General features: G+C 41.5%; 1 protein-coding gene across 1 annotated transcript in view; it reads left to right on the top strand.

Moving 5' to 3' along the window:
- The window catches only part of LOC134616326 (leucine-rich repeat and immunoglobulin-like domain-containing nogo receptor-interacting protein 3), a 44978-nt gene extending 25736 nt beyond the window's left edge, over positions 1 to 19242 (top strand). The window contains exons 2-4 of the mRNA XM_063461124.1: positions 11002 to 11611; positions 12391 to 13134; positions 13279 to 19242. Of these exons, the coding sequence (XP_063317194.1) occupies positions 11057 to 11611; positions 12391 to 13134; positions 13279 to 13848 (1869 nt within the window). The 5' untranslated portion in view covers positions 11002 to 11056 and the 3' untranslated portion in view covers positions 13849 to 19242. The remainder of the gene's footprint in view (positions 1 to 11001; positions 11612 to 12390; positions 13135 to 13278) is intronic.
- Positions 19243 to 24189: the final 4947 nt, after the last annotated feature.

The following is a 24189-nucleotide window of genomic DNA, read 5'->3' as shown; positions in this document are numbered from 1 at the left end:
GTTGATTTTTGACACCAGGACTCTTAAATTATTATTTTTCCCCTCAACAAATTACACAATGTATGTCAGTTAAGATTTTTAACTAGAATATTTCATTGAAGATTTAATGAAAGGCAACAGATGGGACACAACAGGTCTGCAGATGAATTCATGGACGTTTGTTCTACTTTAGCAGAGAACAAACAGCATCTGAAGTGATTCACAGGATGCTGCGGTGTTTTGTTTTTCCCTTTAATCCCAGCCTCCCTGTGTGTATATTTATCACAGTTGTCAAACAGGACTGTCTTCAGCTTTCAGATTACAGACAGAAAGCGAGAGAGGAAACAAAGGCAGAGGAAGAAAATGAGATGGAAACACTGTGTATGTGTGTGTGTCTGTATGTGTGTGTGTGTGTGTGTGTTTGCAAGAAGGATTCCAGTTTAATCTATTTTAGGTGCACGAGGGATTTCACAGAATGGCTGCTGCGAAAGCCGAGATGCCGAGAAATATTTAGCGCTTGCTTTCGGCTATGAATACTTTCAACCAATTTTCATTCTTTACGATTTTCAGTTATTACTGTAATCTGACCGACTAGACTCGATCAGCTGCAATGCAAGGAGTGTCATCTGTTTCAGAAGGTTGATTTATTATGAAGTACCTACAGAGTTTGTCTTTCAGGTCTCGTCTGCAGCCAGTGCACAGTAAATAATTACAGCAGAAAGAACTGATGCTCACATATAATCACTTCAGGGGATTGAAACCTGCCCACACTCTCTCTCTGTCACACACACTCACACACACACACTCACACACACACTTCATTGATGTTTATCATGGTCTGGTTGATCTGTACTGAGCAGTTCGCTTACTACAGCAAAAAGAAAAATAACAAAGCCAGCTATGAGTGGGAGCAAAAGGAACAAAGTATCACGAGACATCAAAGAGGTGGGTTTTCACAATATGCATGTTCACAGGGACACTTTACATACAGTAATTACTTGTTAAAGTGCAACAAGAACTGCAAAACAACTGCACCTCAGAAACTGACTTGACTGGAAAAAAATAAGCGAGATGTGCAGAGACCTGCGAAACCAATAAGAAAATTACCTCCTGATTCTCATCCTTTACTCAGATCAGAAGGCGTCCTCTCCGAAATAGACGTATCCACCTAACATTTGAAGATTTCTTGATCGCTTATAGTCAAAAATACAGTAAAAACACATTCGTTTGATCTGTATGTGAAGTGTTGTTTCTCTGGGATCAGATCCATAGAAGTTGATATTGAGAAATATTAATTTTCTCTTAATACTGAGTAATGTACGCATACAACATATGCATATATTAAGGAGTGATTCAGATTAATTTCAGCTGTTTTCAGTGTATGATTTCTCCTGTCTGCTGATATCAACAGAATAGAAATAGACTTACAAAATCACTCAGTGTATTAATAAATCAGTCTTCAATAACATACATACTGTCTGCATACAGAGCTAAGAGAACTGGAGCTCATGTTAATATTCAGATCATGGTTATTTACTATTAAACCAATAAAACATGTAAATAGTAGGTTGGGTGGCTGGGTGGTTTGTTTTTCTACTGCTCAGTAGGTTGGTTGGTCAGGTGATTGGTCTGTTATTTGGTTGTTGAGTCGATCAGGTTGTTGGGTCTACTGTCAGCAATTACTAATAACTAGTACATACCAGTACTACAGTAATATTTTGTCTGTGACATTAGTGTTAGGTGGTTAGGCATTACAGTGTATCATGCATAATTAAATTTTTGTGGATATAAATTACATGCTCTTGTTGTTTAATGAATACTATACAATGCTTTTCTAACATGTTATATGTGCATAAACTCTACAAATGAGTCATTTTAGCCTGTTGGTTTGTGGTTGCTAGGGAACGTACAAACTGTAATGAAAATTGTATGCAAAAGTTTGAAAAAGAAGAGCTTTATCCATACATCTGTCTGCTTCCCAGGTGTTTGGTGGCTGATCCAAGCTTGCACAACTTCCACTTTTCAATACTAACAAGCTCATTGTGACATCACTAGTCTAGTCCAATCATCTTTCTGCCCACCTTCTTCATGCCAATCAGCCTCCACTCTCTAAGCTTTAAATCTCACTGCGCATCTGTCATTCTCCCTGGCAGACACTTTTTGTGCAACCCACCTACTCCCCATTTCCACCTCTCTCATGTTACCGAGGTTCCATCCAAGCCTACATCTTCATCTCCACCACCAGTGTCTAGACTCAGATGGATCCTGCACTAATCCCTGTCACAGCTGGGATTCCCTTCGGCTGTGATGGGCAATCGGAGTCTAATCAGCAAATACCTTAATTGAATTCTGTATATCAATAAATCATGTTCAGTTCCTTCTAATTCTCTCTCCTCATTGAAATGTCTGACATAGATTAAAACCTTCGGGAGCCTAAAGCTGTGTCAACACTGGAAGCGATTGGCAGCGACATGATGACCAAAGACTGAAAGTCAGTGAGGTTTGACGACCAACCACAATAAACATGATGAGTGAATTGCTTCTGATGTACCTGTCTGCCAGTTGCAGAGCATAAATCTGGCAGAAATTAAAACTTTAAGATATCTTTATGTAATACCTGGATGTGTAGCTGAAACCAGATCTGTACCAAAAGCTCACATCAAATAACTTCAAATCTGACATCTCCTAAAACCCGAAAACACCCCACCTCCAGTTGTGATGACTTTTTTTAAACCATTTTACTTAGTATTCAGGTGAAGGAAAGCCAAGGTACCATAAACACTTCTGTGGCTATTTGCTGACTAATTGACATTATGTCAGCATATTTTATGGATTAGCTGCATGTGACTAATCACTTTAAGCACCTCCTGTTGCAGCGAGTGAAACTGATACAGACTAAAGCTATCACTGTCACAGCATTTGCCAGTCTGACTCCCTGCTGTGTGCGTCACCCCTCACTGAGGTCTCAGTGTTGCTCAAGTTCAAAGTGAAAGCATGGCACGCACACACAGACACACACACTCGTACGCACACAGATGAAACGACCTTTTGGGCTCATTCCCTTCTAATCCATTTAGCGTTGTCTACCTTCTGCCCACACACCAACACAGACAGCTCCTGTCTGAAATCAGGGACATTTATGGTGTTGGCATTTGGTGTGTGTGTGCATATATATATGTGTGTGTAGTCTTTTTTTTAACAAACAGTTGTTGCAACATTTAGATTATTTCTGGCGTGATGAAAGTAAATATTTTTTTTGAAGACGCTGTTTGAGAGCTGGAAGAGATTCTCCTCTTAATAAACAAACAGCACATATATTTTTATTTGTTTATTTCTTGTCTTGTGGGGTTTTATCTCAGCTTGTTTTAGCTTTGTTTGTTCTGTTGTTGTTGTTCCTCTGTGGCTGTCAGGCATTGTTCTCGATGCAGTGCGCTGGCTTTCTGTTTCTCTGTGATCGAGGCAGACTTTGATGCAGTTAAACAACTGAGGCAAAGGTTCAGCTTTCTTAGTTCATGCCACTTTTTTGCTAACTAACTAACTCTCAGCATCAGTTGCTGTCTCGCTTTGTAGTGCTTGTCAGGAAAGAAACAGAGGTGGAATCTGAGATAAGTCATAGAGATCTGTGAAGTATTTTGGGGATCGCCTGGTTAGAGGGGAAACAATACAGTAGAATACTGTGAGTCAGAAAGCATCTTTCATTTCATGAAACATCATCCACAGTATGAGGAGACAGTCATCAGCACAGGGTGATGATACGCTGGGTGTGCTGTACACGTCTCACCGTGCTGCATTGTCAGGAGTATATGATAGGATTTAGACTGGCAGTGCAGATATGTTACTTTGCATCCACAGCTCAACAGCATGAGCATGATGGTTAGTGCAACCACTGAGACTCAGGGCGAACAGAGGGGTTTTCAAAACATGGCATTTCGATGCAGTGTAAAATAGAAATGTAAACAGAATGTAATAATTAGCAAATCATGTAAACCCCCAAATTAATTTAAAAAGAACCACAGAAAATTGCATGCTAATTTTAAATGTGATCAAAGTAAAATGTTTTTAAAAAATGAGACAGGGCCATGTTTACCACCGTGTTGCGTCACTTTTTTTCAGACCACCTCTCTGTAACAGCCTCAAAACCAAGGAGAGCAATTCCTGGTAGTTAAAAACTGGAAAAAAAAAATCTCTGCGCTGCATTTGGTGTCATGTGTTTCTAGTGGGTGGCAGGTCTGGACCGCACGCTGGTTTAAAGTGAAGCAACGATGTTGTAATGTGTGCAGAATGTGGTTTAATAGTGTCTTGGTGAAATAGGCAAGGCCCTCTCTGATAACTGCCCACATAGAAGAATATCCAAAATTCATATTGCACCGGGACCTCAGGTCTAGCTAGCCTTACACCGACCACCTTCATTAGCTGAAAGAGCGATGAGCTTATGCAATGGCCTCTCAACAACTCACAAGAATTGCTGCTCATACCAGAGTGTCAGTCTGATTTTTGTGAAACCTGCACAGAATGATCACCTAATGGGTCTTCACCCAAACTTTTCTCAAGGTCAGGCTCATATTTGCTGGTCAGATTTATCATAATTATGACTGTTTGTGAGCCTCCTTGACTTTAATTCCAATTAGTTTGTAAAGTTCTGTCAACTTTTCACCTGCTTGCTGCACATCACACATTACAATAACCTGTAAATTGTGAAGGATCATGAAACAGATGAGCTCCTACATCATTGAGAATCTGGTTTTAGAGATTCATGGAAAGACTTTTTACCTTGAGCCATGTCAGTGTCTGATATTTGGTTGAGGACTACAACCTGTGATGGCATGATTGAGGGAAGTTGTTTAGCCCCTTTCTTGTTTTCATCGTGTCTTGCATGCCTTGTACAGTCTTGATTCAAGATGCAGATGTAGCAACATTATTTCTACCCGTAATTCAAACTTGTGCCTAGTAGATTCCTGAAAGTGAGCAAGTGAGTGCATCTCAGGCTGAATATGAGCTGGATCTTATATATAGCAATGTGTAGTCCATTTAAACATTACAGCTGCAGTCGAGTCAAAGGTTTGTGTCTTTGGCTCTAATCAGCTGAAGGTCAAAGCAGACTGCATGTCAGTCTCGATCAGTCCAAACTCGCAGATTCGGTGACTCAGAGTACTTCAAGAACGGCGATGATAGGGTAGGAGAGCCATCATGAGTATCATCTCTTTATGCAAACTCAAACAACTGCAGTGTCCTTCACGTTGCATTCTGCAGCTCAGTGAAGTGCAGCTTGAAAAATGTTCTGTTTTTACAGACGCCTTGGGAGCTTTGGTTTATGGTCACAGTGTTGCCGTCACTGGATGTTGCAGACAAATGGCTGAAAACTTTGAAGATGTTGATCTAGTGACTACATTGTGTGTGTTCCTGTGTACTTCCTGTGTTTTACTTTTCTTCCGCTTTATATTTTACATGTGTGCATTCCCACTGCAGCTTTGTTCCTCTCATCACTGTGGGGATTCTGCTCTGTGAGCCTCTTCCTCTGGCTTTTCCTCTTTGTTTTTTTCTTTACCCGCCCTAATTATATTTTGATTTCAGTTTTCCTTTGTTGTCATTTAGGATTTAAGTTTGGGCGTTGTTTTTGGTTTTTCTCTTTCTGCAATGCAGTCAGGGAGTTGTTGATCCTTTAGGAGCTCTAACTTTGATGACGAGCAGCACAAAAACACTTAATTTGACTTTTTAGGCTTACTTATATTGGCTTGCATTAGTTAATATTCACTGTAGATTGCAATAATGTGGCAAAACAGAGATTTATCTGACTCTCATCTTCATTCAAATGTCTGCCCCCTTACTTTCCTTTCCTCTTTGGCACTGGGTGCAACCCCACAAGAGACCTGCTAAACTCTATTCCACACTTGACTTGGGCTTAAAATGGAGTGACTAAGCACAGATTTAATATTGGACTTATAGCTACTTAGCAATGGAAAGTACAAACTGTCAGCTTTCCCCTGATATATAAAAACTTGTCAAGTTAGCAACTCGGTTTGTTTGCAGCAATAAAATGTAAAAGCTTTCTCTAATAACATGCTGACTGCTTGACTGCACCTCCATCACGAAAGCTAAAGTGTGATTTTATTTTTGAGAGGTCTTTATTTTGTGTGTGTGTGTGTGTGTGTGTGGTTGTGTGTGTGTGTGTGTGTGTGTGTGTGTGTGTGTGTGTGTGTGTGTGTGTGTGTGTGTGTGTGTGTGTGAGAGAGAGAGAGAGAGAGAGAGAGAGAGAGAGAGAGTGAGTGAAGGAGAGCGAGAAAGCTGAGGAAGAAGGGACACTAAAGAAGGGATATTGGGGAGAGGAGCTCTACGCTCTGCCGGCCAAATATAAAGGCTTATAAAGGCTACCAGTCAACATGCATGACCTATTTACGGTCAGGCACACTGCCACACAAATACACACCAAACCACAATGATGTTATTTTCCCTGCAGTTATTTGGGAAGAGTGTGTGGTGTTTATAATCAGACTAACCTGACTGTATAAAGCAGGTGAAACAACCGGTGTCTGAAACATCTGGCTGTGGTCATCAGTGTCTTGCCTGTGCAGTGGCTGAGAAAGAATGTTGCTCCAAAACATCTGCTCATTAGGTCAGCCATCAAATTTTAGTTATTTTTAGCTTCTGGGCTGTTTCTCCTTCCATTCTTCATTTTTTTTTTCTCCTTGGACAGCTGGCCTGTGACTCTATCTTCCTCGCTGGCTATAACTGTGGGATTTGCCCCTGTTGTTACCATAACATCTGGAAGATGATAATTTGCAGGTTGTATGGCAGCTTTAGGGACTCCTGTTGTGATTTCCATGCATGTCCACTGTCCAGGTGCAGGATAAAATGTAAGACTGAGCTTTTAAACTTTGAGGGACAGGCTGCTAATCTAAAAGAAAGCAACTAAAGCAATAAAATATAAAAATGTTCTTTTCAGTATGTGGCCTGGGAGTCAGAGTAAAGGTGTGTATTTATCACCTGCTCACGAGATGATGCGCAGAGCAATGGGCCCATGTGCCTGATAGAGAGTGTGTGTGTTAAGGAATCCAAGTCTGTCCTTGAGTCAAGCAGTAAGGACCTTGTCTGCCTTGACGATGTAAGCTCAGTGATTCATACTGTGACTCTGCCACTGACCCGTAGGATGACTCTCATGGGGGTGCAGAGACAGGCTGCATCCATCACAATGCCAAAGAGCTGGGCAAGATGTACACTAACACACACATGGAGACACTGGATACACTGAGTGAAGAGTTTATAGTCGTGCAGTTGGCTATGTATGGGAACAGCTGTGTGTAGAGCTGAATGTCTGCCCAGCAACCATGCCCATGCAGGCCCACAGTGGGTAGCTGTGAGGCTGTGTGGGCAACCTGCATCTGTTCCACATGGGACCGAAATGGGCTCACAGCAGTTTTGCCCTATGGGGTCCTCTGTGGTTTTTTGTGTGCAAACCCTGTCCAAACCCAAACTCTATATTAGTATTTTTGCCCTTTCTGCCCTCAAGAGGGAATTCTGTGGGTATCCCACTATAGGCTGTCTATAGAAAACACATGTAGGGCCTATATAGGACAGCCCATGTGGGGTCTGTATGTTAGGAAAGACAAGACGGGGAAATGTGACAATTGTGGCGAAATAGTGTCAGAATTATGAGGCTGAGATAAGGCAGCTGATTTAAAACATCAGTAAATTCTGGTATCAGAGAATATTCTAATTTCTTAAACATACTAACATGTTATGCAGAGGATTTGAGTGGAGGGCTGGTTGGTTGGTTGGCTTTTAGTGAGTTGCTCTATAGTGTAGTAGTTTACATATTTGCCTAATCGGCAATAAATCCTGTGGGAGAAAGCACAAATCTGCAGGGGGCTGCATCTAAAGGGCATCTGGTGTAAAACTCTGCTAAATGAAGCATGCAGATCTACCTGTTGTGGTGACCCCATTTTTTTTAACCCTGGAGAACCCATGGGGTCAGATCCGACCCCATTGGTTTTCTAGGGAAACCATGGGGTCAAATTTGACCCCATGGGTTCTCCAGGGTTAAATGAGCAGCTGCTAGTTGTTTTCTTTTCTGTTTTAAATTACATTCTGGTCCACACTCCACACCAGTTGGTATTGCTAATATACCATGGCATTAGCTCTCCACTGTGGGGTCTGGGTGGGGCCCCAGTAGGGCAGCTGTGGGTACGCTGCCTATAATATGCCCCACTGTGGGGCTCTCTTTGCTTAGTGTGGGCAACCCACACTGTTGGTTATCCCACTGGGACCTGTCTGGGCCCCATAGTGCAGAGCCCAGATGTGACCTATATTTCACGTTGGTACTGGGGCCCACAGTAGCCCCACACAGGCTCCCAGGGCACATCTTCGCTAGATGTGTCAGAATTTTAACTCAAAAGGTTTTTTACAGGCAAATGTTCAACATCTTAACAATAACGTGCCAAAATCTTAACATTTTTTTAAATGAGCATTAAATCACAGGTACCGAACTATGTTCTGTGTAACCTTTTATAAACCTTTTATAAAACATCCTCGGGGGACCGTGAATGCCAGTTTACGTTTTCAAGATATTTTGATTAAAAAACAAAAAGAAAACTAAGAATTTCCTGCAAAAGTTGAATATTGTCTTTCATCCTGACAGCAGTCAGACTGTATAATCCACACATACAATAGATACCTGAAAAAATGTACTTGTGTGTATTATCACTCCCACTACACTTTTTCCAAATATGAAAAATTCTCTGTGAGTGTATTTACTCTATATAGAGACAATTTGTGAATGGTAGAAATAACTCTCGTATAGTTTTTTGCCTTTTTTTAATTTGTGCACTTTGTCCACTTTGTAACAGACTGGCAACCTGTCCAGGGTGTACCCCACCTCTCGACCTATGCTAGCTAGGACAGGCTCCAGCACCCCAGCTGAAAGAATGGATGGATTTCTATTTTTTTATTTCTTGCTGACACTTGTGCTGCTGTAACAGTGTGGGATTAATAAAGTCTCTGTCCCTGCCCACCAGCCTCTAGGCCTGTGTGATTAAGGGTTAAAGATGTAAATTCTTTGACTTGCAGCGAAATAGTGACCAAAAGCACTACTTTTTAACTTCGCGGTTCCTTTAAAATACGTTCCAGATAGCGTCCAGTAATTTGTGTCACTAGAGAAAAATCATTTCATGTTATTCGGATGATAGTTGATGGGATGAAATCTAAATCTTTAGCAGGGTAAAAGGTGCAAGAAGGAGAAAAATCATCAGTGTTTCCACAACAGTCACCATGAAGACACAAGGACACAGAACCTGATGTGTGATTTAATCTCATTATTTCAGGACTTTGATAGAGTTTTGCTAGTTTTTCTGATCTCTCTGTTTTTCTCCTGGGCACTATTCCACCGAGTTTGCCGCTCTGTTGTTGTGGTCATGGTGAGTTGCTGATGGTTGACAGTGCGAGGCCGAGTTGCTGCTGAGAAGTGGGTCAGTCTGTTTCTACACAGCAGCTTCTCTCTGTTTTGAGTTTTGTCTCCCAGCGAAAGGAGAGATTGTGCCAGATTTCTACCAGATTGTTCAGATATGGGATCTGTAAACACAGTGTTTTCCAGGCCTGTCAAAAATTGAAGGACTTATCCACCTTGAGGCTTAGTAGATGAGACAGAATCTCTGGAGGATTTTTTTTTCCTACAGCTTGCGTTTGTGTGATTGTGTGTGAAAATACGAGTATGTGCATATGTGTGCATAGAATTTGTCAGCCGTCATTTATATTTAGCTTAAATCCCATTTCATCCCGTTTGATCCCATTGATGCCAATGCACTGAAACAGTCGGATATGATTAGGCATTTTAGAGGCTGTTTTCCTGTAAGAAATTTGAAGCAATGGCCTCATCGACAAAAAGAGAGAGCCTAGCAACTTTTGGCTCTTTTAACTGTGTGGCTGGCCCTCTGAAAACTGCCCATTACGCACAAACCAACCCATATATTATTAATCTGTTCAGCTCTGCCTTCCTCCTCTGCCAGCATCAGAGTGCATTTTAACATGAAACAGCATCAGAGTGCATTTTAACATGATACTCCCTGGTGGTGATGATATATTCTTTCTCATATCCACTTGATCTGAAAAACAAACAAACAGTTTAACATTTGGGGGTTTCTGGTCAGTAGTTTTTGTTTGAGAGAAGAAAAAAAACTTTCTTCTAGCCAAACTTTCTTTTTAAATGGCATCTTCCTCAAGTATGAAACTTCTGCTAGCTGGATGGACACAGAGCCGTGTTCCAGATCCAATGCCAGGTGCTCTTTGACTGTCTTCATGTTGAAAACAGTGTGTGGGAGAGATGACCGGCTGCCTGAAGGAATGCTAAAGCACAAATGATTCATCTCTTTTTCCCTCAAAGCATTTTTAATTCATACCCAGCAAAATGTCAAACTTGCATCCAAGCGTACCTGTTCGAATGCATGCAATGGCTCAAACACCTATCCCTCGTCACAGCGTGCATGGTTTCCACACACACTGTGATTATTAAGGAGCTCCATCTTTGTTTATGCACGGTGATTATAATAAATTCATTGTGTTTGTCAAAATGGAGCAGACAGCCTCGTTGCTGGAAGGAGAACGGAGGAGATGCAAGATGCATGAATTCAGCTGAAGCAAGAAGCTCCCTCTCATAGCTCCAGGCGTCCCAGTTCTCCAGCTGAAACCACAGATAAATTAGTGAAAAGACAAATCTTCTAAACTATCTTAAAGCGCTCCTTGTTCCTGTGACGGGATCTCATCTGCTATGTTTAAGTGCTGTGTCACGAAATGCCCCAAATCTCCGCAGTAAATTCTCAACTCCTTTACTTAAACTGCTGGAGACATTGATAATTTACAACATTGTGGATTTAGGCCTGTTTTAATGAGCTTGGGAGCTGATAGGTTATATTATAGGCTCCATCTTCTTACATCCTCTTTCCCTTCTTCATCACATATTTATTCCGTCCTTGTTTCCTATTTCTCCCTTCACTTCTTTTCTGTAACTCCTGTTTTTCCCTTTGTCTCATCTTGCAGGTGTCTGGCGCACTCACCCTGCCTGTAACAGGCGAGGAGTCAGAGGACCAGGGCCATGACTGGCTCTCCTGGCCATGGTGGGCGTGCCTTAGTGCCATGGCCGAAGCTGTGGCGATGGGTCCTGGCGACTTCACTGGTTACCATGATAACCTTGACACTGCCAGGAAACAGCCACGCCTGTCCGCCACGGTGCGAGTGTTCAGCCCAGCTAAGGTCAGTGTCGTGCCAGCGACGGCGGCTCACCAACATCCCAGAGGGCATTCCTACAGAGACGCGGCTCCTGGACCTCAGCAAGAACCGGCTCCGCTGGGTGCAGGCGGGAGACCTGGCACCGTACCCACGACTGGAGGAAGTGGACTTCAGTGAGAACCTCATCTCCACCTTAGAACCGAATGCCTTCTCCACCCTCCAGAGTCTTAAAGTGCTGAAGTTAAGGGGGAACCAGTTGAAGTTGGTGCCCATGGGAGCCTTTGCCAAGCTTGGCAATCTTACCAGCCTAGACCTTAGTGAGAACAAGATGGTGATTTTATTGGACTACACCTTCCAGGACCTGAAAAGTCTAAAACACTTGGAGGTCGGAGACAACGACCTGGTTTATATATCCCACAAGGTAAGCTCTTAAGCATCTGGCCAGTAGTGAACTTAGCTTATTGATGAAATGGGAAATGGATACAAGAATTTGCACTTTATTTTAAAAAATCCTGGTGTGACATTTTGGCAAAGTCTATTCGTTTTCCTGCCAAGATAAAAAACACTGATACCAGTTACACAGCATCCATGTAACACATTTCCAGCTTCCCCATGAATAAGTAAAAAAGCACTCAGCTCAGTGTTTGGTTTGTTACTTAGACTACATTTAGAAGAAACCAGACACATCTGAATATTTTTTTTGTGTGTGTCAAAAATAAAATGATAAATTTAAATATTGTTTTACTGTTTAAATACTAACAAACTGCTTAACAGCAGCACACATTCAAATAGAGTGTGTAAAAATTGATTCTGTTACTTTTATTTGAATTTATTGTTTCTAATTACGTATTAAGAGATTAAAGCACTATTAAAACACCAACTATAGATGAGACCTCAGAGAAAACCAGAAAAATGTCTCAGCACTTTTAAAACTCGTCATACTCAGAGCTGGTTGCTATGGCCACAAATCTGATATTTTCCTTTGAGAATGATTATGAAATATTAAAAATTAAACGAGTCTGTGTGTACTTTTCTTGGCATGTACCTCACATACAGTAGCAACAACAAAACGGTGTTCTGGTGAAATACTGAACCAACTGTTGTCTGTTTGTCTTACTTAAACATAAAAAATAAATATATATGTATATGTATAAGCAAACAGTGATTCCCAGATTCCCATTATGTTTTTCTTATTTTCAGGCATTCTCAGGTCTGCTGGGGTTGGAGGACCTCACAATAGAGCGCTGCAACCTGACATCCATCTCTGGTCAGACGCTGTCCTACCTCCGCAGCCTGGTCACTCTTCGCCTTCGCCACCTCAGCATCACTGCCCTGGAGGACCAGAACTTTCGCAAGCTGTCAAACTTGCGGGGTTTGGATATCGACCACTGGCCGTACCTGGAGTACATTTCCCCTCTTAGTTTTCAGGGCCTGGACCTCCACTGGCTCTCCATCACCAACACCAACATCACTTCTGTCCCCTCGGCCTCCTTTAAGAACCTTGCCCATCTCACCCACCTTAACCTGTCCTACAACCCCATCACCACATTAGAGCCTTGGGCCTTCAAAGACTTGCTGAGGCTGAAGGAGCTCATCATGGTAAGCACAGGTTTGATGACGGTGGAGCCCCATGCCCTCGGAGGCCTCCGACAGATCCGCGTGCTCAACTTCTCCTCAAACGACCTGCAGACACTGGAAGAGGGCTCCTTCCATTCTGTCAACAGTCTGGAGACCCTCAGAGTGGACGGGAACCCCCTGATGTGTGACTGCCGTCTGTTGTGGATCCTGCAAAGACGCAAGACCCTCAACTTTGACGGCAGAGTGCCGGTGTGTGCGGGGCCGGTGGAGGTGCAAGGCGTCAGCCTCAGCTCCTTCACCGATTCTGCACTCTTCGATCACTTCACATGCCAGAAACCTAAGATACGCAACCGAAAACTGCAGCAGGTAATGAATGGTGACAAGTTTGTTAAACTTTCTACAACCATAAAGAAGGTTTTTTTTAAGGTTTCAAAATATTCCTACATATAGATATCTGCTGTGCTTTTTTAAACTTGTGCATTTATTCATCCACTCACTCTTTTTCTCAAGATGATCGCTCGTGAAGGCCAACCGGTGAGTTTTCTGTGTCGAGCCGAAGGAGACCCTCCCCCTTCTATTGTCTGGATTTCCCCACAGCGCAGGCGGATCACAACTAAGAGTTCAGGGCGCATTATAGTTCACCCAAGTGGCACCCTGGAGATCCGCTACGCCCAGCTCACTGACAGTGGGACATACATCTGCATAGCCAGTAACGCCGGAGGCAATGACACCTACTTTGCCACACTCACGGTGCGTGGCCAACCGCTGGATGCCGCCTCAGCCTTCTTTCTCAACCGCTCACTGTACAGCAGTGAGTTCTTCAACGACACAAATCTAAACAGCACACGCGTTTTCCTCAAGTTCACCTTTGACCTGACCACCATCTTGGTCTCCACGGCAATGGGCTGCATCACGTTCCTCGGGGTTGTCCTCTTCTGTTTCCTGCTGTTGTTCGTGTGGAGCCGGGGACGCGGGCAACGCAGGAACAACTTCACAGTGGAGTACTCCTTCCGGAAATCTGAACCCGCCACTGGAAGCTCTTCAGGAGGGACCAGGAAGTTTAACATGAAAATGATATGAAACAACGCAGCCAGGGGTCCCTCGGGGGAGGCATGAGCACGTCCCATAAACGTGTTTGACACACGCAAACGCACACAGCCTCTGACTCGCAAAGAAGCTCGACAGCACAAGTCCCTGTCCGTGGCTCCACTCATTCGAGCACCCACATCAAAACCGGAGCCACTTCTCAATTTGGTCTGATTTGTGAACAAAAACAATCTGACCCTCATCTCTCAGCAGTTTTATTCAGCTTGTGGTCAAAATTTGCTTAAATTATACCTTAAGGAGTGCTAGCTACTTGTCATTTATGCTTAATAGGCACAGAAGAAAGAACATATAGGTGATAAGATGTAAATTGGCACGATCACTGGCCTGTGGAACAGTGATAGTCCTGTTTCTCATTTATTTTAATGAGAAATGATAAGGTTTCCTTTTTAATTTCAATTTCTCTCTTTTTTTGTAGAGTCAGGGATTTGAAAAGAAATTCAGTACAGAGAGCTTCTGTCCATTAATTACTCTCTCTAAAGCCTGCCGTGCTGCTAATCATGCATGTAGCTTTAAGCTGTAAGTTTGTACCACTCATAAAAACACATAGCTTTGAAAGACAGTTAAATATGTTTTTCTATTTATTCTGACCACCGCTGAGGAGTAAGGATTACAAAGAGCAAAATGTTTTATGAATATTATCATATGGCCTTTGCTTTTATGCACAAAAGCTGAAAAATAATAAGATTTGCATAAAGCAAGAAAAAAAATCTGGCTTTTTCTTCTTTGTGAGCTTTGTGAGGTTTTGCAACATTAGCTGTGTGAGTTTGGGACGAGCGCACCGGCTGAGAGTTGCTGTAGCTGCCTGTGGCCCGGTGGGTTTGCTTTGGAAGTCGTGCCCACCGGTCACAGGCCACCACTGTAACCATGCCAACCAACACAGGAGGGACCAGGATGGTGGCCACAAGAGGGTTGCTGGGTAGAAGAGGAGGGTGACTTCTGCTCCCTCTGCCCTGCATCCCGTTCGTGCTCTTCTTCAACACAAGAGGGTCAACCTGCCTCCTGCCCCTCGTCCCTGCTGTGTTGGTGGACACCCAACCCTACCAGCGCTGCCAGGGGGGAGCAGCCTGGCGAGTTGGTTCATACTTAGAGGCAGACAGAGGACACACGGTCCCACTAGGAGTTGTTCACATTAACACACATTAACACCCTCATCCTACGAGTGGAAGGCGGCACACGTACAGCCCCTTTTCTCAGGAAAGTGAAATAACTAGCCTACAGAGTGAGAATGGTTATGCATATTTACTCTGATAAACTGTAAAACATTCCAGCAATACTTTATGTGGAGCCATAAAGCTAAAAGTCCATTCTCTGAGAGAGAAGTGATGTGAATTCGTGAGTGCATAAGCTAAGCCATAGTTGTGTAGGTTGTATTTTTATACAGTAGTGTGTGCATGATTCAGTTATATAATTATTGCCACTGCCATCTTACAAGCTGTCGCAATGATCACAAGACCATCTGCTGTCACCGGGCTTGCATAAAGTTTCACCTCATAACACGCACACACGCACGCACATGCTCAGAGGAGATAAAACCACACTGAGGTTATTTGGGCTGATAGGAACAACACTCAGCGACACACGGACCAATGAAAATCCACAAATCACAAAGTGCGGCACTCGCTGCTCTCTGTCTGTCTCTCAGAGGGCCGGTGTGCGAATGTCTCTGCCCCCCTAGCCCAGTGCTTCCCCCCCTCCTCACCCACATCCCCCACACACCCCCACTGGGTCCTCCTTTGGGAGGGGTCCCTGGCTGGAGACCGAGGATTTAAAATGTAAATGAAGTCGTGTTAACCCTACCCACGCCATGTGCATCGTATAGTGGAGAGTAGTACTGTGGTTTTAAAAATGGAAAAAAAGACTAAAAAGACAAAAAATGTTCTTGTTTTTAAGTGTTCTGTTTGTCCTTCAGTTTATTTTCTTTTTCTTTTTTTCAGTTGTTGTTCTCTGTGACCTTTTGGCTGTTTACCGTTTTAATGTTCTTCGTCCTCCATGTGGGATTGTTCTCTTCTCAACACCTCATGCAGTAGCACCCTTTCAGATCTCAAGGTGCACATAAGCCTAAAGCAGGCAGAGCGTTAAGTTCATTCACAGCTGAGACTTGATCTAAAGCTGTTCTGTGGAGAAGAAAAAAGTGTTTGCAAGTTAACAGATGAAACTGATAGTTGCTAGTTACTAAAAGCTGTGAAATTAAAACTTTACGCACTAATGTAAATCATGGATTTACCATAGACTGTAAAACGCAGCCTGATTCACTCATCCTGATGACAGCTTTGGCTTATTGAATACTCAAATTTGACATTTTAGCTGCTGCCATTTTTTTAATGGACATGTCCATACATCACACTGTAATAATAAATGTGATGTTAACTTTAATTACATGAAAAACTGAGCAGCTCACACACTGCAGTGTCTTTTAATACAGCCAAATCCTGAATGAGAACAAATTAGAGGTGTGCCGATCGATCAGCTGGGGACAGGAATCGGCGGATTTTCAGCATTGACCAACCAATGAGCCTCATGTGTGTGCATTTCAGTATGCACAACACGTGCACAGCACCATAGGCAAATAAGCAAAGCTCGCCAAAGTTAAACGCAGGGGAGGAACACCCCAAAAACTTTTGTAATGACAGACCTAATCAGATACTTAAATCACCAAGCTGAACATTAATATTTTGAAGAAACTAACAAAAAGTGGATATAGCTAAAGCTATCCAGAGCTCAGAGAGCCTCGGTATGAGCAATGGATCGAAGCCACAAAAAAAGGGGAGGGAGGAAGAGAAATGGGCTGGCGTCCTGTTATCTGGTGAAATCCTGTTAATATATATATATATATATATATATATATACATAATGATTAAAAATAATAATAATAAAATAACTAAAAAGAACAAAACATTTGTGGGTAGGTAAATATGTCTATTTACATATAGCTATCACTGCTAATGCCCCTTGGCATACCTTACAGGTATGGCCTCTGAACTCAGAGAACCTTAAAGTAATGGAAAATATGTTAAAGCTAAATGTTGTTTCATAGAATTAAAAAAGAAAACAAATAAATAAAACCATGGTAGACTATAGATAAGCGGAAGAGGAAGGATGGATGGATATAGCAATAACAAAAGGCCAAAAGATTAGTTAGATTAGAAAAATAGCTGCTATTTACACATGGCAGGGGTTGCAGAGGGTCTAACGGTGCTTTATATAGCAACTTAATGGTTTGAAAATCATTTCCCCCAGGTAAGAGACACCCTCAGACTCCTTTGTGAGTTAAATCTTGCAAACTCCATTTTTGTCGCTTGTAACAAATGATGAAACCACAGCCTCTCTGTCAGAATGAATAACTGAACAGCTCTTAAAGATTCATGAGGCCGAACAAGAATAGATGAACAAATTAGCCCGTTTTTTTTTTGTTTTTTTTTTAACGGCGTCTTTGACAGGGTCTGCAGCCATTTTGGCTCTGGCGGTGTTGAGAACAGGATGTTGCCTTCGTGGATATCTCTTCTCCCTCAGCCCTTCCTTCTGTGTTTCCATCCCCCGGTAGTTCTCAGTGCAAACTTAGGTTTAGATGACAGTGAGAATGTGCGTAGCGATTGTGGATGGTGTTATTGTGTAAACATCGGTTTCAAATTGTAAGCGTAGATGAAGGTGTGTTTTCATTTTTTGACCTTCTTCTCCTTCTTCCCTCTTTACCGTCCTTGTGGCCCCCTCTCCCTTCCCCCGCCCCCGTCTTCTTTCTTCATCTCCTCGTTGTCCCTGTTCACAGTATTAGGCTGGAATATGGTTGTGCGGTAGTAGACACGTGTTCACTGTGACTGGTGAGTAAGTGTTGTTGTCTTATGATGTGTTGCTCCTCGTGATACCATCAAACACGGAGCAGTGATTAGATCATTGGAGACAAAAGATGAAAGGAAGGGGTGACCCAGGTTCCCTGAAAATCAAAACAAACAAACAAAAAAACCCACTGGTTCCCATTTTTCACACACCCATTCTTTAAAATAAAAAATGTCTGGAACTTTTCCCTCTCTGCACAGTGCCACTCTGGGATCTTTCTCTGCGTGTGAAACTCTGTGAACTGTACTGTATGTACTTTCTCTTGATGATATCTTGACACATTTTAACTTGCAAATGCAGAAAAGAGGTTGGGTTGTTGCAGAGCCGTGACTAAACGCCTATACACTCGCTTTCTGCCTACTGAGGTACACTGAGTCGTCTTGACAAGGAGGTGGTCCATTCATTAAAAACCTGACACCTCCAGCTGATCGGGGTTGGAACGAAGCACTTGTGTCTATTCAAGCTCCAAAAGCTTGCTTCAAGCTAGATGCTGTTTAAAAAAAATGTCCTGCATCTTAAATTTCCTAGTAGAGGTTTGCTTTCAAAGGTTTTATTGGTATGCTAAAGAGTTTAATTGATAAAAAAAAAAAAAGACACTTCTCCAAAAAAAAATCCTCAGCAGCTCAAAAAGGCGGCAGCACACAACACAGCTTTGCAGCTGAGCCGCTGCCTGCCTGACTCTGACTGACAGACTCTCTGTGTTTGTAGATACCAGTGGAGGCGAGCTTGATTCATCTCCTCTGCCACGATTCTTGAGAAAGTAGGCTGAGATATCCCCCGCTCCCTCCGCTGGTTTGTCCTTGCCTGCGGTTGGTACACCGTAGTCTAGACGTCCCATTTACAGCAGGAGCAAAAGCAACCTCACCGTTAGCGTACCTTCCACTGAGGAAACTCTTCAAAGACCCACAACAAAACAAGACGAAAAAAACCCTTTGGACACACACCACAGTCGTGGCGTCAAGCCTGAATTATTCATTTTTGGGTTTTTTGGTGTGTGTCCCATTGTTTCCATTCCATTAGCACACTGAGGGAGGCTTTCCTTTAAACGCTTTAAGCTCTTTTCTTACAATTTTGGCCACAACAGCAACAAAAAAGAACCATATTAGTCTTATCTTCAGGACTACATTTCTACATTTTTGTCTCCTGTCATTTCTGATTCCATGTTAGCTCTAAATAAATCCATCTCTTGCTCCGCGTCCTACAGCTGCTGGTTTTGATTGGATTAGACTTGAGATTTATCAGAGCTGAGACGAGCAGTAATAGGATGACAGAGGAGCGAGCCTGGCTTGATTGGGTGATTACTTGGCTTATTAGTCCCATTTCCATAACAGGCCTCTCAGACAGAGTGTCATGCAAATAGACTTTTAGCTATTTAACAGCATCAGTGTCAGACAGAGATATGACCTGTGATGAGTTTCTCAGGCAAAGAGGCGGTGATGCCGCCTGATATAAGTGAGCATGCTGCAGAGTTTTGCTGAAACACTTTAAAGCACCTCGGACAGACAAATGCTTCATCTTAACCTTGACCAGACCCCCCCCCCCCCCCCCCCACCCCACCCAACAGACACACACACACACACACACACAAACAAAATCACCTCCATTTCCTTCTGTGTGACAATACTGACCCCCAGTGGTCACTGTGAGTATGAGAAACAAATCCTGATGACTGTTGTACCAAAGCAACAGCTCGGGGTCTCGAGCAGGTAAGCGAGAAAATTGACTGTTAGCTTCATAAGTCAGTGCTTCACTGATTTCCTTATAGCCATAGCGTGACCCCCGTCTTGGCACTGGGTGTGTTTCTGCCTGCAGTGGGAGCAGGAGAGGCCTCCATCTCATCAAAAAGCAAACTGCTCTGACTCAGTCTGGAGATTACAAACCCCCACCACCAGTCTCACCAAACCCTCCCCCCAGAAAACTTCACAGCATTATTCTTTCTCTGTATATGATTAAGTGCTGCTCAGCAAATGATCGGCTACTCTCTAGAGAAGAAAAAAATAACAAGTTTCTTTCTTGTGGTCTTAGCAGATTAAATCTATGCATGCCTTTTGTATACAGTGATTGGTCTTGCCAAACTCTCACCTACACTTGTACAGATAGCCATGGGTGCCATCGTCGCTGGCCATGGGACTGGCTGAAACGACTAACGTGTGTTTTAATCTGGTACAAGTTAAACCCAGGGGGCAAAGAGTCACCGGCATTCACGAATATATATATAAAGAAGCATTTGTTTACTTGGGATGATTGTACTTTTGCACATATCTATCTTCAAACAGATGATCTGCTCTGATGTGTAAGCTGTTGATAAAGCTATTGATATTCCAAGCAGGATGGTGGGACTGATCAATCATGCTGTGTGGGGACAGGATTATTAATGGCATACTTTCATTGATCTATCTTGAATCTCACTCTCTCAAAGTCTCTCTGGAATAGGAGGAGGCATACAGAGCTCTCATAGACCTGGTTGGCACTCATTCCTAGGTTTCTACACCTCTTTTTTGTTGTTGTAATGATTTCCTCTTAAAACGAGATGGTGCCAGCTTTTATGCTTTTTTTTCCAGGTCTGGGGTAATAAAACGCTCTGTTGCCTCCCCCACTCTTTAGAGGAAGCTTTCATTTGGTATAGCTCTGCATTTCTTGGTGCGCTCTGATTCAATACAAACAGGTAAAATAATACTGATACTTAAGGTATCTATCTATCTATCTATCTATCTATCTATCTATCTATCTATCTATCTATCTATCTATCTATCTATCTATCTATCTATCTATCTATCTATCTATCTATCTATCTATCTATCTATCTATCTATCTATCTATCTATCTATCTATCTATCTATCTATCTATCTATCTATCTATCAATCAATCAATCAATCAGCCTGGCACTGACCTCGTTGAGTATCTCAGAACATTTTCCATCCATCACTCTTTGATATTTGTTCCTCTTTTGCGTGATTGTCGCTGACCGCTGAAACCTAGGAATGGGTGCCGAGAGCTCCAACTAAATGCAGAGCCAACGTAAAAGCAGCAGCTTATCAGGTCGAATGGCGTTAAAACGATCAATCATTAATATCAAAGAGACTGTTACACAATCAATACCAAACCTGGACTCTGATCCTCTCCGGCTTCTTGAGCGTCTGAGTGTACGTGAATATTTCTAGCATGTAAAATTTGTGCCATAGCAAGTGGATCCTTGGAGAAGAAGAACAGGAACTGTACATATTAGATCTATTAGCCATATCATGTCATCCAATCTGTAGACCTCCTTGCCATGTCTGACAGAGGAAAATGACTGTTGAACTGTAAATAGTGTAGGTATAGTAAAATAGGATTTATCAGCTGTTTCTTTTCTCCGGGGATCGCCCATGTTTTGCTCAGTCCCATGGCTGCTTGGTCTCAAAGGGAAGGATAAGACAATAATGTATTTGTCTATAGAACACATATGACTTCTTTTTTAATTTAAATGTATGTTTTATATACCGTCTGTCTTGTAAATGAGCTCCTTTTTCGTCATAAAAGCATGATGTGACTCGACTGAATCCTGTGTGCCTCCCTGTTTTGTGTGTGTCACATTAGAGTCTGAGGCTCATCAGAGTGGTTCTATAGTGAGGGTTAGAATTCATATCAGCCAAAAAAGTGAAGAAATCAGTGTTATTTTTACTAAGCAAGCAAGTTATTTCCAAAACACACCCGAGTAGTGTTCAAAATCCTTTAACTGTCAAGCTGAAGCTCTGACAATTTTTGAAATATTTAAATAAAATGAACATTTAGTATTTGGTTACAGAGAATCTTAGTCGTAGAAGACATGAATGACGCATTCATTTTGGAGGTTTTGAAAATATGAAGTTTGGGCTTGATGATGGATTTCTGGGAGCTGATATCAACATAAATCCGCATTACTCTGAATTTAGAGGGTTTTATAACATCTATATACTATTCCCCCCTCCAGAAATCTACCTCATTAATTTTATTGCCGTTTAGCCAACATTTATAAGATTGATCACACAAAAATCACAGGTTGTTTTAGGAGAAAAATAAAAGAATAAAGACGTTTTCATTTTCTCTGTGTGTTTCTATAAACACGGAGCATGAATGTAATGATTTAAAGGAGCACTTTGCAGTTGTGGATCAGATTGTGCAAATGTCAGCGGGAAGCCACCTCATCAAACCACTGAATCATATCAAAATGAGCCATGTTTCATGAAATAATTGCTTTGTTGATATATTGCTGAAGATAATACAGATGGAACGCAAATGCTCCTTTAATCAGGTAGTGAAGTTTAGTGTAATTATTCACTCAGTGTAATATAAATGGTGTACGTAGACTATGAACTACAGTTTAGATCAGCTATGTTAATCCTTTCTAAAAGTATCCAGTGAATTACTATGAAATTATGCTTTTTTAAGGCTTTATAGTAGGTGATGTATTATTTTTAACCCTAGAACACTATCGCTGGGTGATTTTCACCCGAGCAAATAAATTTACATGATTTCTCTCTCCTGCAGCTGTTAGTGTGTCGAGGAGATTGTGCCTTCACCAGGGAAGTCTCAAATGTCCCAGGAATGGGTGTATCAAAGACCAGCTTTCCAGCGTCTTTTTTTTTTTAGGAATTTTTTGTTCTTGAATTCCAGATTTTTCTGTAATTTTGGAGCATTATTTTAGCATCCCCCCATGACACTTTTTTTCATTTTGTTAGACATGGCACAGTTGAAAGTAAAAGCTGACCACTCTGATTTGTCATGTGTTTGATATATTTTAATGACAAGTAGTTTTTGTTGGTCATATTATATCGGGTAAAAATCACCCGGCATTAGTGATTGTGTTACTATTTATAGCGATAGTGTTCTAGGGTTAATGAAAAACACTAAATGTAGGAATAAACTATGACAACAGGCCTGTTCCCTGATAACCTGTCAGCTGTGTTCCCCAAGGCTGACAGGTAACATGGTTAGCATTTCTTTCATTTTGATCCCTTGTGCTAATTCCTATGTGCTAATGGTCTTAATCAACTCACATTTAAATAAAAAGTCTCTACATTCTATTCTATTCTATTCTATTCTATTCTAAAATAATGTTTTCATGTTTTAATGGCTATTTTTGAACAAATAATAATGAAAATAATATACATAAAACATGCATCCAAATGATAATTATGAGTAGTAAAACATGGCATTTAGCAAACTGAACCACTCAAAAAAGCCAATACTAATTCGAGTATAGTGTATTGTATTGTAATGATGGAACCATTTTTTTAAAAAAATTAAAAGTTGATCATTGCTTGAAATTGATATTTATATATATATATATATATATATATATATATATATATATATATATATATATATATATATATATATATATATATATATATATATATATACACACAACCTGTGGACTCTAATTATAGAATGGCCCAGTAATGCACAAGCTACATTATGTTACCACGTTGAACCAAACATTACACACGTTTGTATCTTCAGAACTACAATTAAGTCCATATGTTTTTGAACAGTCGTTGTTATTTTTACTCTGTACACCACCAGAGAGGATTTCAATTGAAACCAAGATATGATTGAAGTGCAGACTTTTAGCTTTAATTTAAGAGCTTTACCTAAAGTACCGTAGTAAATGAGTTACAGCCATTTCTATTCTCAGTTCCCAATTTTCAGAAGTTCAAAATTACCTGGACAATTGATGATAGTTAGGCCTGTTATCCTATTATTTCATGATTAATTAAGGCGATCAAACATGTGGTTCAAAGAGCTCAACGACACGTCTGTACAAGTGAAGAAGGCCATCATCAGACTACCAAACCAAGAACCTTTTGGAGAGAAAGCAAAACCTGTAGAAGCAGCCAAATCAACAATGTGATTCATTCTTTAAAAGAAAGAACGCACTGACCAGCTCGGCTCAGAGGATAACTAACATCTATGACAGCATGGTTAAAAACAACTTCACAATATCTAACCAAGTCAAGAGCTCTCTGGAGAAGGTAGTAGTATCTATAGTTAGTCTACAATTAAGAGACACCTTCACAAATATTTAGAGCGAGGTCCAAACCACTGGTTACACACAAGAACGAGAAGGCCAGATTAGACTTTGCCAGACAAGCAGCAGGGAGGAAACATAACATCTGGTAATGTCCATGGTTTCAGGACTTCAGGCAGTCATTGTAAAAATGTTCATTGGTTTGTCCAGCTACTTTTGAGCAGCTGAAAATAGGAGACTATAAATAGAAATTCCTATAGTTTAATAATAACAATTATAAGTAGTGAAAGCAAAGTTTTGTTAAAGCCTTCGAATTAAAGCTGAAACTGTGCACTTCAGTCATTAATTTTGGAGACCTAATGTGTTTTAGATTGAACAAATAAATTACACACACTTAAAAAAGCAATTACGTAAATACCCACAACTAATGAGTAAAGTAATAACTTTCCAAACTTAACCAGGTTCGTTCTCAGAAATTAAACAATTCTCCAGC

This window comes from Pelmatolapia mariae, linkage group LG18 (assembly GCF_036321145.2).
Source record: "Pelmatolapia mariae isolate MD_Pm_ZW linkage group LG18, Pm_UMD_F_2, whole genome shotgun sequence".
Lineage (NCBI taxonomy): Eukaryota > Metazoa > Chordata > Actinopteri > Cichliformes > Cichlidae > Pelmatolapia > Pelmatolapia mariae.
The sequence above is the reverse complement of the archived record's forward strand: the minus strand, read 5'-3'. Positions and strand labels throughout refer to the sequence as shown.